This window comes from Frieseomelitta varia, unplaced genomic scaffold, assembly GCF_011392965.1.
Source record: "Frieseomelitta varia isolate USP_RPSP 00005682 unplaced genomic scaffold, Fvar_1.2 scaffold_339, whole genome shotgun sequence".
Classification (NCBI taxonomy): domain Eukaryota; kingdom Metazoa; phylum Arthropoda; class Insecta; order Hymenoptera; family Apidae; genus Frieseomelitta; species Frieseomelitta varia.
In genome coordinates this window covers 79,984-95,113 of record NW_025110078.1, presented here as the reverse complement: position 1 = coordinate 95,113, position 15,130 = coordinate 79,984, and the positions used below count along the sequence as shown (strand labels likewise).

General features: G+C 38.0%; 1 protein-coding gene and 1 long non-coding RNA gene across 3 annotated transcripts in view; both read left to right on the top strand.

The window, feature by feature from the left end:
* Positions 1 to 1,329: 1,329 nt before the first annotated feature.
* On the top strand, positions 1,330 to 4,691 carry LOC122530339 (inorganic pyrophosphatase). 2 transcript variants are annotated; one of them, XM_043657197.1, is made up of 8 exons: positions 1,330 to 1,600; positions 2,420 to 2,655; positions 3,099 to 3,185; positions 3,257 to 3,320; positions 3,391 to 3,453; positions 3,534 to 3,747; positions 3,821 to 3,930; positions 4,006 to 4,063. In XM_043657197.1, the coding sequence occupies exons 1-8, from the start codon at positions 1,405 to 1,407 to the stop codon at positions 4,047 to 4,049; spliced, it is 1,014 nt and encodes a 337-aa protein (XP_043513132.1). In that variant the 5' UTR covers positions 1,330 to 1,404; the 3' UTR covers positions 4,050 to 4,063. The 2 variants fall into 2 exon arrangements, with proteins under 2 accessions (XP_043513132.1, XP_043513133.1); XM_043657198.1 differs by lacking the exon at positions 4,006 to 4,063 and adding an exon at positions 4,174 to 4,691 and having other exon boundaries at positions 1,347 to 1,600.
* A 1,534-nt stretch (positions 4,692 to 6,225) lies between these two features.
* The window catches only part of LOC122530343, a 56,271-nt gene continuing 47,366 nt past the window's right edge, over positions 6,226 to 15,130 (top strand). The window contains exons 1-2 of the long non-coding RNA XR_006306973.1: positions 6,226 to 6,240; positions 6,324 to 7,270. This is a non-coding gene — a long non-coding RNA (uncharacterized LOC122530343). The remainder of the gene's footprint in view (positions 6,241 to 6,323; positions 7,271 to 15,130) is intronic.

Sequence of the window (15,130 nt, the reverse complement as noted above, 5' to 3'; positions counted from 1 at the left end):
GAATAATATTTATTTAGTTTTGATGTATCCAGGGAAAATTCGGTAACAGAATTAGTTATGAAAAAAAAGTTTTATTATTTTTGGAACAGTGTGTTTGGAATTATACCGAGAGTTAGAGATATATGATAGAGTGAGGAAGGCGAGAATGTCTTCTACTAAGAGAATTATGTCTGTGGCCAGAAATATGATTTTTGAAATCCATTATACTGTTTGAAATGTTTGTCGAATTATTTAAATTGAAATTATGTTTGGGTATAAAATTATAAATAACTATTAAACATGGTACGTTCTGTTCAAATATTTACATGCCATTGTTTCTTTAATTGTTGAAAATTATGTGTAATAATTGTTTGGTTAAATTTTACTTTAGGGACTAAAAATTATGCACTGTTTTTAGTAATCTGGCAGATAGAGTTGAAGCCAAAAGTGGACATTTTATCTTAAAAGTTCACAATACAAATGCAAATCTAACAAGTATTGATTTATATTTTTACTTGAGAACTTCTGGATGATACTTCTTTCTGGATGATTTTTCTGGATGATACTTTCTTCTTTGTAAATGAGGTATGTTCCTTTCCGCCATGCTTCCTGTTTAAAAATCGATCCTGAGAAATATCGATTGTGTTCGAAAAGAAGTGTATCGAATACTTCACCGTCGGGGCGCTGTAATCGCGCATTCCAAACGAAATGATAACTTGGAATAAAAAATAAAAAACTTTGGTCTAAATTAAATACATAAAATTCATGAGAAATTCTTAAAAAAGAACGGAAATATTCATCTGCTAGATGAAAAATTGTCAATTATAAATAACTCTCGAAGCAGATGTGACAACACCGTCATACTTTTTGATTTAAATTCTCATCACTGGTAGTGCTGCGATGCAAAACCTGACTAAATCGATACAACAGGATGTGACACGAAAATGGACCTTGAAATTTAAAAAAATGGGATAAAAAAATACGTATGTTAGTTTATATATATGTTGTATGTTAGGTCTATTCATATGCCTCGTCTGTATCTGTAGTAGTCGGAATTAAAACGACTTTGAGTAGATAATTAAAACGCGGGATAATCGAAATATCATTGGACTGTAACTATATTTCATTGCATTATCTGTGAACTATGGCCATCGACGAAGGACTCATCAATATTGTTGACTACCGATTGGAATTATATTCGATTACAATTAAGCGTTTAAGAGAGTGTTCAGTATCCACTTTAGTCAATATATTAGTATCAATTTGGAATGGTAAGTGAACAAATACCGCTGTAAGTTTTCTATTGATGGTGATCGCCAGCTTCGGAAAAAAATATTACTTTGACTGATAATAAATTATCAGAATTTTATTTGCTCGCGCATTACGCGGAAATCCTGCTACGTAATATCGACGTTAGATGTCAGGATGTCGTTGATAACGTTGCACGTGTTACGTTGCCGAGGTTTAAATAAGTTGGCTACTCCGATCAGATTGGCTGCGACCGGCACTCTACTAACAAACGTAAGACCGTGCTCTCTATTTAAGAAATACGTAAGAGAAATGTCATACACAACGATTGAAAGAGGTGCACCAAACACCACCGATTACAGGATTTATTTTAGTAAGTAATGAATAACATAACCTTAAAGTTGAATCGTGATCCCTGCATAGTCCCAACGATCTTGGTAACATGTCGTCATCACTTTTAGTACTACTACTACTGTTACTATTACAGTTTCCGAACATGTCATTATGCAGCGTTGTGTTTTTCGTAACGTGACTCTCATATTTTATATCATTTTTAATATAAGCGTTAGAACTAGCTATTACACGTACATATTTTTTTTGTTGCACGTGTTAGTTTTTTCTGTATATCTTAATGCATGAAACGATTGATGTTTTTCGAAATAGTTGCGTATTTAGAGCGCGAGTTTCGTCATTTTAATAGGAAAAATATTCCGCATAATATCAAGGTGAAATTTTTTAACTTCGGTGAAAGGATACGAATATTTTCATCCTGATAGAAATTCTCGATATTTTATTTCTCATGTATGTTTGTAGTTCATTCATATTATCACTAGTGTTAATTGATAATTCAATTAAAATTGAAATATCAATTAAAATTAATTAGTCTGCGAACTCATTTTCATCAAGCATACAGTTTGTCTTTCTTAAATATTTCGCAAGAAATCCCTCGCTTGTCATGATCTTTATTTATCACGTTTTTATATATGATGTAATTTCTTTATCAAGACTGCAAAATTAAGTCAATTATCTTTTAACATCGTGATTCCTTTTCCTTATTTTTTTTCCATATTATTAGTTAGATTATTAGTTTTTTGAATTTTAATTTTTTTTCAATTTTTTTCTTGCATAAAGAAAATCGAATTTATGAAGAAATATATCTTTATATACATGTTACATGTTATATGTATTATAGGAAATGATGCTGGCCCAATTTCTCCCATGCATGACATTCCACTTTATGCTGATGAAGCTAATAAAATACTAAATATGATCGTTGAGATACCAAGATGGACAAATGCAAAAATGGAGATCAATCTTAAAGAAACATTGAATCCTATTAAACAAGATGTTAAAAAGGGCAAATTGAGATATGTCGCCAATTGCTTCCCTCATCATGGATATATTTGGAATTATGGTGCTCTGCCACAAGTAATTTTATCACTTGATTAAATCATTATCAAGATATTACGTTATCAGTACAAGGAAGTGGAATACAAAAGGATTTATAACTAAAGTGATAATGCATTTCCCCTTTTGTAACATCACTTAACATTTATAAAATGACATCATCAATTTCATTGACATTAATCTAGAGTAAAATGAATGATGATTGTATGACACATACACATTTTTCTATCTGTGTACATTCTGCTTAAGAGTGTGAGCAATATCTTATCAAAGCTTATGTAAACTCTTAGTCTTGGTTCAAGGGTACATTATCTATAGTGTCTATTTTCTAACATTCAGTATTTCTCTATACACTTTTATGTATTCTCTAGAAGATTTTTCTTTCTTTTATTTAAATATTTTGATAAATTTGCAAGTTGTTTTACAATATAGACTATTCATATGAAAAACTGTTTTATAAATAGACATGGGAAAATCCTGAAGTATTGGATGAAGCTACTGGATGCAAAGGAGATAATGATCCCATTGATGTTCTTGAGATAGGTTACAGGGTAAGGAATTTTTCAAATGTCAATTAATGAAAATTTTATTTTGTATTTAGTAAAATGTTCCTTGTGATTAGGTTGCCAAAAGAGGAGAGATCTTGAAGGTAAAAGTTTTGGGTTGTGTTGCACTTATTGATGAAGGTGTGTAATAGTAAATAAATAGTTAAAAATTATTTCTCCAAATATGTCATTTTATTTCTTCCAATTTTAGGCGAAACAGATTGGAAGATTATTGTTATTGATGTCAATGACCCTTTGGCAGAGCAAATGAATGGTAAGATTTATATTCTACAGCACAGATGATTAGATTAATCGTACTCTGATTTATTCAAATATGTATGATATTCTTTATAGATGTATCTGATATTGAGAAGCAATATCCTGGTTTGATGAAAGCTACCATTGAATGGTTCAAGATTTATAAAATACCAGATGGTAAACCAGAGAATCAGTTTGCATTTAATGGAGAGGCAAAACCAAGAGACTTTGCTTGGCATATAGTCGAGGAAGTACATCAACATTGGCAGAATCTCATTAAACGAGAAGCTCCTGCAGGAGGAATTGCATGGTTTGTAAATTCTATTTACAAACATTTCATTTGAAGAAAAATACTTATCTCAAATTGTAACGATTGCACACAGCACTAATACGACAGTGGCAGGCAGTCCTTTCAAAACAACCACAAAAGCTGCTGATGAAGTAATAGAAAAAGCTCCAGAAGCATCCGAGGCTCAGACAGTAGATCCCATTGGTAGGTTATAATATTCGTTTGTTTTTAACAGTCATTCAGTTAATTTGAAATAACATAACTATGATTTACTTGCAGTTAATAAATTTCACTTTATTGTACCACTACAACATAAATTATAAACACCTTCAAGATACTAATTTCAAAAAATTTATTCTATTGTATCGTTTTGTATTAAATATCGTTGTGTCTTTTACGTTAATATTAAATGACTTTTATTAAAATATTTTGATATTTTGATTTCAGTCGATAAATGGCATTACGTGCATCTTAAGTGAGAATAAAGGGGTATTTTTACATCAATATATCTATTGATGTCTACAACACATGCTTGTTTTTATGGCACACAATGGAATACCACGTATTACCCCCACTTTCATCATAAGTTTTGATACATTCGATAGTTAGTATTTAAATGCTATTGCATGTGCTTGCAGTATCGAAACAAGCAACACATTCGCGCAATCAACTTGCACCTGTATCTTATTTATTTTAATATATTTGTGTTTGTTAAATTGGAAAATATGTGTACAAAGTTTTGAAAATCTGTATCTTGATTACGGATCGAAACTTATTACTGTACTGTATGTATGTAGACATAACGGACAGTAGAAACTAAATATACTCTTAGTAAAGGTTGTGATACAACTTTGTATGGCCGGCTATTCAATAATAGGGTATTCTAGACCAATAAATCTATTTTCCCATACAATTTATTATATTACGGATACAATGTAATACAATAAATTCATTTGCGATTTAAATCTCACATTTTCTATTTAAAAACAATTTAAATCCTATATTTCTATTTTTCTTGTCTGGTCCTTAAAAATTCTCAAAAGAAAAGATATGCCCAAAGACAATTAAATTAAATGTGAAAACTGATATAATTACTTAGAGGTGTACATTTAGAATAATAGATTTAAAGAATTAGCTAATCCGAAATTAAATTACTGATGTATCTAATGCTGTCTTAATAATGACTGCAACTGTATCGAAGATGCGTGTTCAACTGTTACATTCGCGAGGAAGTAGTCTCTAAGGAAACATTCATGTCTGCTTTGTACTGTGCTTAAACACACGAACCACCAGGAATGTACATCGTCTTACAGGACACCGAACCAACGAGATGAATTGGTCCTTTGGTACAATAAATCCCTAACAGAAGCAACATCTGATATAGAGAGAAAGTGAACTACCTCAAATATGTCAAAAATTTACATCTAACTTATGATTCTCAGCTATCGACAATGAATGTAAACTTTTAGAAAGGTCTTTTGCAATAATGAAAATAATTTCAAACTCTTTAAACAGTCCCAAAGAGGGAAAGTAATCTAATGTTTCACAGAAAAATTAATCAAGTGCACATATTCTAATGCCAAGACTTCGCTTTGTCAATTTGTGGTTAACGTAGCAGGGCAGCCACAAAGTAGTAGAAGCAATACGTAACAAGTATGAAGTAGCGACCTCTTCGTGTTGGCTCAGTAACCTTTCTCCCCTTTGTCTTTCCCGTGGTGATGCGATCTATTTTGCAGAGATGTCTGCGCGACATTGTCTTCCTGGTTTCTACTCCCGTGGGAAGTGTCCGTGCACTTCTCAACCCGAGGAATAAATAGCTCGACAAGCAGGAAGGAGGCGCGGGTTAAGATACAGCGCAAGTTGCGCGGCAAGAAAATAGTAAGATAAATTGCCGTGACAACTTTCCACTCGAAATACAGGTTTATGTCTCTAAGTACCTTTAAAGAAAAGACGAAGCTCAAAGGAATGGTAGAGGGTACAATACCTGCTACTTGTATCTCGCGCTCCTAAAATCTCGGACACAACTTCAGAACATGGATGCACACGCTATTGTGATATTACTCGGAAATCTCGTTCAGCTCGACGCGATAACATTAACTTTTCCTTAAAAGCTTGATAACACGTTAACGACTTAATTTTACGATGTCGAGTTTAAAGCCGTTTAAGAAACTCGCGAGATTTTCGCGTGTCCGATACTCGCCAATTGAATTCACGAGTGATTTGACTATCGATTAGCGATTGCTTGATCGATTCGATTTTGCACCCCCACCCGCCATTGTTCCCGCCATTTTTTGCGACAGTTCGGGTAACGGATACGTAGCAATTCGTGGCTTTAAATAATCGTTGAAGTTCGACTTCCTTCTTAAAGTGTTTGTGACGGTTAATTCAGAATCATTAGTATAGAAAGTAATGGAACAACCAGATTCATTTGCAATTGGATCATTTATCACAGTTAGCGGAGATGCAAAGAACGAAATGAAGGCATATTTCTAACTTCTTTAAGGTTATTTTTAGGTAACATTAAAAATTCTTTTTTTTTCTTATTATATCTCCATCTCGAGACAATAAAGTAATATTTTTAAAATTCTTAATCGCAGTTCGATTCTCCTAAAGTCGAAACGTAACCTATATACAACGAAACATGGGAGCAACGTTAAGAGGTGTCGGGTCAAGGAGATTCGTGGCTGGTTCAGAATCATTCGTCAAAAGACCCCAAATCTGATCCGGACTCGAGAAGGAAAAAAATTACGTGAGAGGAAAAAGGAACGGTAGAGAAAAGGAAAGAGGAAGAAAATCTTGTCAGGTCGATCCGCTTTCTGGCCGAGTGTCCGATACAAGACTGGATTCCTTCTTGGTGCCCTCCTGCCGAATTCCCCGCGCCCTTTTTTCTTTTCTCTCGTCAACTCGCTGGCAATACCGGCTAGGTGAACCGGAGAGAGCAGGTGGAGGTATTGACTGGCGCAGTGTACCACGCGCTCGCGCGAATCTTGCTACCGGAGACTCGCCGAGGTAGACGTAGCTCATGGGAAAGGAACAGACAGAGAGGGGTAGTTCTGTCTATATAGACGACCTCCCGCAGCCCCCACCGTCCCTTCCCCCCCATTCGCCGGAATCCGACCAATAGACGGCTACGCGTCTGTGGTAGTGCGGCGTCGCCTCGGCTCCGTTCGCGCAGTCACAACTCGTTCGACCGTCGAGCTGTACGCTTCCGCCTTGCGGAGTACACGGTTAATACCAGAACGTGTGTCGGAGTTTATACGTGCGCGCCTGTTTTTAACGCTGTTCGCCTGTCATCGTTCGCCGCGGAGATCGCTTTTGTTCGTATCGTTGTCGAATCGGGTAACGGTGCACGTGTTTGCGTTGCGGGGGATCTGCGCGGCGTCTCCTCGTCTCGTTGGTTCACGGTGCTGGACGGTGCTCTCCCGCGGGATCAAGAGCCATGCGATTTTCCTGGATGTTCGCGGCCACGGTGCTACTGGTGCTTCTGGTCACCGAAGCAAGGTGCAAGCGAAAATTTGACGGGGATTTCGAGTTCGCCGAGGAGGTAAGTCCGCTTCTTACTTACTGTTCGACGACGTTCTTATTGTTGCCTTTGTCGCACAACACCACCACTACCACCACCACCGGCTGGCTGACATGTCACGTCGTGTTTTACTGCATAATCGACAAGCGCGTTAATACGTAGCGAACCATGCAACGATTCTAATAAATAAATCAAATCGGTCACAAGGGCGTTTTCCCGTATCCCTTAGTTGTAGCATAAAACGCGGAAAACATTGATGTTCGTGCTCGTACGAAACTCGAGTAACGCAAGAGTAACCTTGTTTAGAATAAAAACTTGAATAGATTTTTTGATCAGTCAACGAGAAAGGCGCGCGAGTTGAAAGGCATCGTTCTTGGCTTTTGTTTCTGCGTAATGATTCGGAAGGGAAAAAGCCGCAGAGTCGGATCTCCGTTGCGTATTTATTCGCGCGATGTGCTTTGTTCGAATTGACGGAACGATTCTTATTGGAACGCGTCGATTGGCTGTCAGTCATTTATCGATGTAGATAAATACTCGATAATCGAACTCGCAAGGTGGTTATGTTTTTCGTGAGGTTAGTATAGGAGGGCAGTTCGAAAAGTTCGATCAGATTTGTTAGTTGGTGTCAGGGATACGATTTATGTAAAACGAGCGTCGAAGGTTGAACGCGTCGTAAAACTGTCGCTGTATAAAATAATACGTTGTTTTTGTCTTTGTCCCGGTTCTTATGGTTTTTGTTTTTCACTTGACGACACCATCGAATGTAAGCAACATCTTCTGAACGAATGTAGTTTCGACGATATTGATGTTTCGACGAAGATTAAATTGCTTCGTTTCTTCTTTATATATAAAAGGTCAACAGCCGAGAAGCATGACGAGTCACATTTATAGAAGAGCAATTTTCATTTGGTGTGCTTTTGTCATTTTTTAAAATATTTAGTAGATAATGATTGTACGCGTCGTTTCTTACATTAAACATTGTGTATTTGTTATGTATTTTGTTATGTCTCTGAACCAAGATATTCTCTTTACCTCCACTATTCTGTTATACATTAAAATACTTTTCTTTTAATCTGAATACTTACAAAAATAGACTTATCGTGTTTTTTCTTCTTACGATCTTATATTAATAACGATACGGTGTAATTGACGGCAACTTTCCTTAACAGTGTCCATAAAATACACGTTTATAACCGCGGTTCATTAGGTAGGTAGAGAACACGCAATGCAGCCACTTTTACTTTCACGTAACTGGATCGGTGCTCTAATGCGAATTATAGGTGTAATTGTTTATTTTCTTCGGGATCGTGGCATGCTCGCTTTCTATACGTTAAAAAAAAAAAAAGAAAAGAAAAAAGAAACATTCGTGATTGAAAATAATCGTGCACGTATAACATACGTATGTGTATAAACGTACATCTTACGTTTCCATGGAGCGCGCACCATATGCCTTTGAGTACGTGTAAATTTTAGAGTGCTTGCCCGAAGTGTGCTTTCAACTGCAATGCAGTGAGTCAGGTGACAAAGGCAAAGAAAAAAAAAAAAAAAACGTCGTGTAACTTGCTATTTCTTTTTCATTTCACGTACGAATAATTGTGCGGTTGGTTTGCTAGGACAGTGACACATTTTACAAATCGTCGCGCTCCCGTTTCCACGAATCAAAGAGCGAGCTACTTAGTGTTGATAATGTTCGATGAAATTGTCCTAAATCGTTAAATACGAAAGATAGTCTTTTTTTTTTTTCTTCAAGCAATTAATAATCCTTCGTTTTTCTATTTAAAAAATCGAATTCTGGAAGAATTTATCCATCCGATTTGCATGTTGCGTCACGCTTCGAGCAAATCGACGTTGTCAAGGTGTTCACATTGCGACTGTAGAATTATTTATACCGTATAAGGTCAATCGAAGCGAGTATTAATACAGGAATTATTTCTCGCGTCTACAGTTGAGTTACCACCCACGCTCTATAGAACGTTCCATGCACGGTTCCATGTATCCTTATCGACGAAGTCCACGTTACCGGTGAATTTAGAACGTCATATTTGACTTTTCCCTATACCTTGAAACAGCGAGTCCAGTATGCAATATTCACGTCCAATTAAAATTTCCTTCCTTGGGGATTTGCGCACGGTGCACAAGTAGAGATGTGTTATTTCTTCTCGCAGATCGTTAGAAGAAGTAGCGGGGATGAAAGCGCGTGTTTGACAAAGAAATTTAAAAGAGTTGGCAAATAGAAAAGCGTCTACCGGGTACCTTTCCGTTACATTCTCGTATCGTGTTATGTTGCGCTCTATGCTCGCGCCTCTGGCCTTGTTTCACGACGTGTAAACACTCCGGGGAAACACGCTGAAACCACGTCGAGCCCGCGAAATCGTTTCGTCGTTCCTTCTATCGTTTAATATCCGGAACCCGAAGGAATTGGAAAATAAGGTCAGGAACGGAGAATGCACGTGTGCGTTTATCTTTCGGCGGGCTCGGCCAGTTAGCGTTGTTCTTGAGCCTCTGAATCCGAAAGGGTTCGTTTTATTGCGCGCGCCAGCCTTAATATCGCGCGCACTTTAAATTTATGAAGCGTCGTTTTCAACGGCGCTGCCCCAATTTTCCCATTGCTATAACGTTATAACTCTCCTTCTCTCTTTCTCTCTGCACTCGCTGCGCTGGCCTGCATGCACCACCACCGACACTTGACCCTCTTGTCTTTTCTCTTTTACAATCCGCATTGCCATTTTTCGACCCGCGGAGCAACGCGTGCGCTGACACGCGTTCACACGTTACGCGTCCGGTTCCCTCCGTGAACCACTTGCCAATAACGCCCACGTTTTCGCGATAATTGCGTTTCTTTTTTTTCTCCTTCTTTTACCCTGTTGTTTCTCTGCCGCTCATTACCTCGCGAGCAATTCGCGTTCTCCACGTTAGGCGAGCAAATACCGCATGGGAAAGCGGCAGATTGCTACATAGAGCGGTTAGTTATTTAGACTCTGGTCGTGAACTTCTCGAAGGTCTAATTAATTTTACCAGTTTCGCTAATTTTCGCAATTACGTATATGATGGATACTGTTGGATATTTTACGAATTTGTAGATCTTGACGAAGCAATGAAAACAGAATCGTCAATTGCAAAATGTAAATCTCTCCCTCTTTCCCAATTTTCAAAGTTGTCCGATGTAACCTTTCAACTTTGGTATCTCCACCTCTCGAGTATTGGATGCTTAAAATTCGGTCATCATCATTAAAATTTCGCGTATTAATTGAAACGTAAACGTAAGAATTTCTTGAAAATACACATAATTAAATACATCCACCGCTGGGTATATGCACCTCGCAATTAGTTGCCTGGCTGAGCCACGGCAATTCTTTCACGATTATACCAACCCAGATAGGGTAGAGATATCTATGATCCGGCTAATTATGCTGATACGAATTTCGCTTCTGTTTGTTCATACGATACAGTGGATGGAAAGGAAGTGGTTGGAACAGCCGTGGTCTCTAATTAGAAGAAGTCTGTATTTCATGGTATTTTGGCGGAGCGTTTGTGTTTGCCGATTCACCCAGCATGTTTATTCGAACGATTTTCCCCTCCCTCGTTCTTTTTTCTTTTTTTTTTTTTCGCCGGGCCAATTTGTATAAATTAACCCTTTGCGCGATCGTAATTTCTGCACGCGATCGTTTGTTTGCAGTCTCGTTTCGGGAAGGGGTGAAATCGTGCGATTCGCTCATTTTTCACACGGTCATCGATTACCACCAGGCATTCGACTGGCTTCATAACAGAAAGCGATCCTTATCGACGTATTTTCGACCTTTTAGGTGGAACGGTGGGAATTCTAATCGTCGGGAAATAGTTTTCATTTATTATCGAGTGAAAATTAACAGGTCTTGTAAATACAATTTTCTTTTGCCACGAGATTTCGTTATTCAGTTACATTTCAGTTTTCTGTTTAGTTGCTCAACTGAGCAAGGTTTCAGTATTCCATTATTCATTGTGGAAAACTCTTATGTATATATTACATGAAATATTTTGAAATTTCAACGTTATAGCAAGACTGTAATATGACTCTATTGATTTTCAAATGTATCCGTCGGAAAAAAATGTCAGTGCATCAGTAATCACGTTATGTGTAATAACTTTTTATGTCCAGCTTCGCTTCAAAATGCACGTACAATTATGACAACTGCCTCCGAACTATAGCGACAATGAAACTTCGAAATATATTCACGGAAAGTTTCTACAGTCGTTCGACAAAGATTTCATTTCATTCCTCTCTGCAATACGACGAGCATTCTGCTAAATGAAATTGAAATCTGTCGAACAGAAATTGAAGATGACTATCTTTCCTCTTCGGCTGGGAAATGACGGACGTGGACAGAAGGGGTGGTTTTCTGTTTATTCGAGATGCACAGCCGCGAATCGATCGCGAGTCAGAAACGGTAAAACCTCTCGCTTCTCGACCCACCGTTGCTGCGATCGAACTTCTCGAAATACGAATTACCGCTTATCATTTATTTACCGTGACCGATGGCAATCGATCCGGCTTGATTCGATAACGATTGTCTCGGTGTGCCGCGGCGCATCCGAGCGGAAACTTGCTACGCTTTTGTTCGTGCATTCGCAACTCTCATCGGATCCCGCTCGAGAATGGAAGTAAAATCGAAGCCCGGCCTGGCTGGAAATTGCCATTCAATTTTTACTCGGCACTTCTTGCCGCACTTGCGTTTTCTTGCCGCCGGAAACAAAAGCGCGCGGAAAGGAGGGATTAAAAACTCTCGAGTGAAAATTTCGAGATCCCGTTTTCCGTCTCTCGACGTTGCGTTTCGGCGACAGAAAAGCAAGCGTTTTTCGTTTGTTTCCCTTTATTCGGGGTATCGAGTGCCTGAGTGGAAAGGAAAATAGTTAAATTTTCACTACTTCAATTCCTTTCTTTTTCCTTTTTTTAACGCATTGTCGGATATTGTGCTTTTATGAATATTTTAGAACGATCGATGGAATACTATCAACAAAATATCGCACGACTAATAACGTAGAATGATACTACAAAATTAAAAGTTGCGCTTCCATTGGATTTTTATCGTAACGTAATATTTTATAAAATTTAAGTATTCGGTTCCGTATGGGCGAAACGTAATAAATTTCGCGTGGCAATCAACGTTTTAATCCACGGCCGATGGCTCGCTTGCTTTTAAATTTCTCTATTATTGTTACTTTGTTTATTTATTGCTAAATAAGATTTAAGAAAATAATAAAGTCGACCCAACACCCGAAAGTGAATCTTTTTCTGTTAGAGTGTGAGAATTGATGTGAAGATTGTGTAACAACAATAGGTATAATTAATGTAAAAATTGCGTTGGAATAAATAGATAGGAGAAATCAATGGAATAGACAGGTAAAAAGCGATTGTGGGGATAGCGCGTGTATGTGTGATAGTTTCTAATTAAGTTTCCGACAGTCATTATCTGCAGTCGAAGTTCGTAAGGTGTGACAGTGTTTCTCAAAGAATTCGAAATATTCTGTACAGACGTTCCTCGATACCTAGATGAAGGTTTATCGTTTGAATAACATCTGGAACAAGGTTTAAATAAAATCGCACGAGCGTTTAAACGTTCGTGTTTTAAATCGCGTTTCATTGCGTATGCAAATGAAACGTCACGTTAACGCAACGTTGATTCGTTTCCGAGCGTGTTGAAAATTATGTTGACGACCTAATGGACGACATTTATTCAAAATTAATAAATACTTGTCGTATTTGCAAATTTTACACGATGTTTCGCAAGTTGAAACCGTTGAAACACGAATATAATATTCTTTGTGTGGCAAATGTTGGTCAATTTTGAACGAACATCGTCCATTTCATTGTTAACGCTAACATTATAACGTACGCTGCAACAATTAACCCATTAAAGGACCCTCGTCGTTGCGTTCGACGCAGCATTTTATTTGCAATTATTTCGATCAATCTGCGTCGTTAACTTCTGTTTTGTAACATTGAGACTATGAAAGGAAGTTCCAGGAATTCGATTAACATCCACTCTCGTTGTGTTTCCACGTAGCTCTCTGTGACTTTATGAAATTCCCAGAAATTGATCAAGTTATAAACGTCTCTGAAATAAACGCGCACTTATTATCACGGCACTACAACGTGTCATCGTACTTTTCTTTTTTTTTCTTCTCAACAAAATAATTTGCGCGGCATCATCACCCGAAATTTTGTCACGAGGAGAAAGCGAAAACCAGCGACTCTGTCAACGCCATTGTGAATTAACGCGCAGGAACGTGTCAGCATATCGGTACCAAATCAGTGTACGTTAGGACCTATGAACTATCAATTTGCTTACTTTCCTAGTGGGTGCCTGTGGGAATCGCGGTGGGTTAAAGAGGATACAGACGATCGCGATCGTGCACGATCCACGTGAACAGGTGTTCCATTATACGAAAGACGGGCGGGAGAGGTCTGCCTTCGTCGAGCATGCTACGAAACGACGTTCATTAAAGCCACGTTATTGCGGATCGTGCTACTCCCGTTTTGTAATTTCAATAATCGAGCCGCAGCCTTGTCGCGAACCGCAATCTCTCTCTTTCTTCATCCTCTCTCTTTCTCTCTCTCTCTCTCTCTGTCGCTCTCTTCGTGCCTCCTGCTTTCTCTCTGTTTCTTGGTGGTGGCATGCGGTTTATAGGTGTACACACACGTACACGTACACGCATACAGAGCGGCGCTTTCCATCGGAGAGAGAAAATCGATTATCCCCGTGGCGTAATGGAAAAGAATTCCTGGTATCGATCGCGAGACGAGCGCCGACGGGAGAGAATATCGGTGTGACCTAGTGGCGCGAAGGTAAACGAGCGTACCGCCGTTGCACCCGCTCTTTTTTTTCACGACCTATTGTCCCTCATAAATTACTACTTACCCCCCTCCTCCCACCGCTGGCAATAGTAATTTCTCTTGTTGCCTTCGTTCGCGTACCTTATGACACGCTAACCATCGCCACCGTCACCTGAACACAATAGCAATAATAGATATACTACGTATATCGAATCGCCGCGTATTTTGTTCGGAATCGACTAGACAGTTGGCAGTTTCCGAGAGCCAAATATATATATATATATATGTATATATGTAGCTCTCTGTACCATCCTCCAACATTTTCAGTTTATTTCTACCTGGTTTGCAGCTGTGTAGTGTTTCTTTTTTTTTTTTTTCTTTTTTTTTTCGCGTTTCGCGCGAAAGTACCTGTAATGTTTCCCCCGTGGAAAAGAGGGCGGGCTCTCCGAGCGGAACGGAGAATTTTCAACGAGATTTTGAGGATTTTGTTGGCTCGCTGTATCGAGCTATCGTAATTCAATGAGGTTGTTAACAAGTTTGTTATTCGCTTTTTTTTTTTTTTTTTTTTTTTTTTTTTTTTTTTTTTTTTTTTTTTTTTTTTTTTTTTTTTTTAAGCGAAAAACAGAGCGTTGTTTAATTAATCGTTTCGGTTTTCTCTCTTTTTTTTTCTCTCGACGTCGCGCTGTTGCGTCGTGTTTGCTATTTTCGAGTTTTAAACATGGGATTATTTCGTCCAGCTATTTGTTTCGTTACTGATACGTCGAAGATTACGTTTTCTCTTCGTCATTTGTTTTAGCAAGGTGGGATAACATTTCCAGCAGTGATAAAAATATTTAATATTCCCCAGCACGCAGTGTTACCAAACAATGAGTGATTTATTCGTAACGAAATTTATTAATATTGGACAAACGGAAGGAATATCCACGCGACAGTGAACGTGTTAATCTTTCGAAGAATAATACGTATAATACGGTATAACGTGTATTTAATTCGAGTGTTGATATTATTGAGTTTGTGAAATCCTTCCACGAACGGTTAATTATAATATTCAATGATGTGTTATTCTCTTC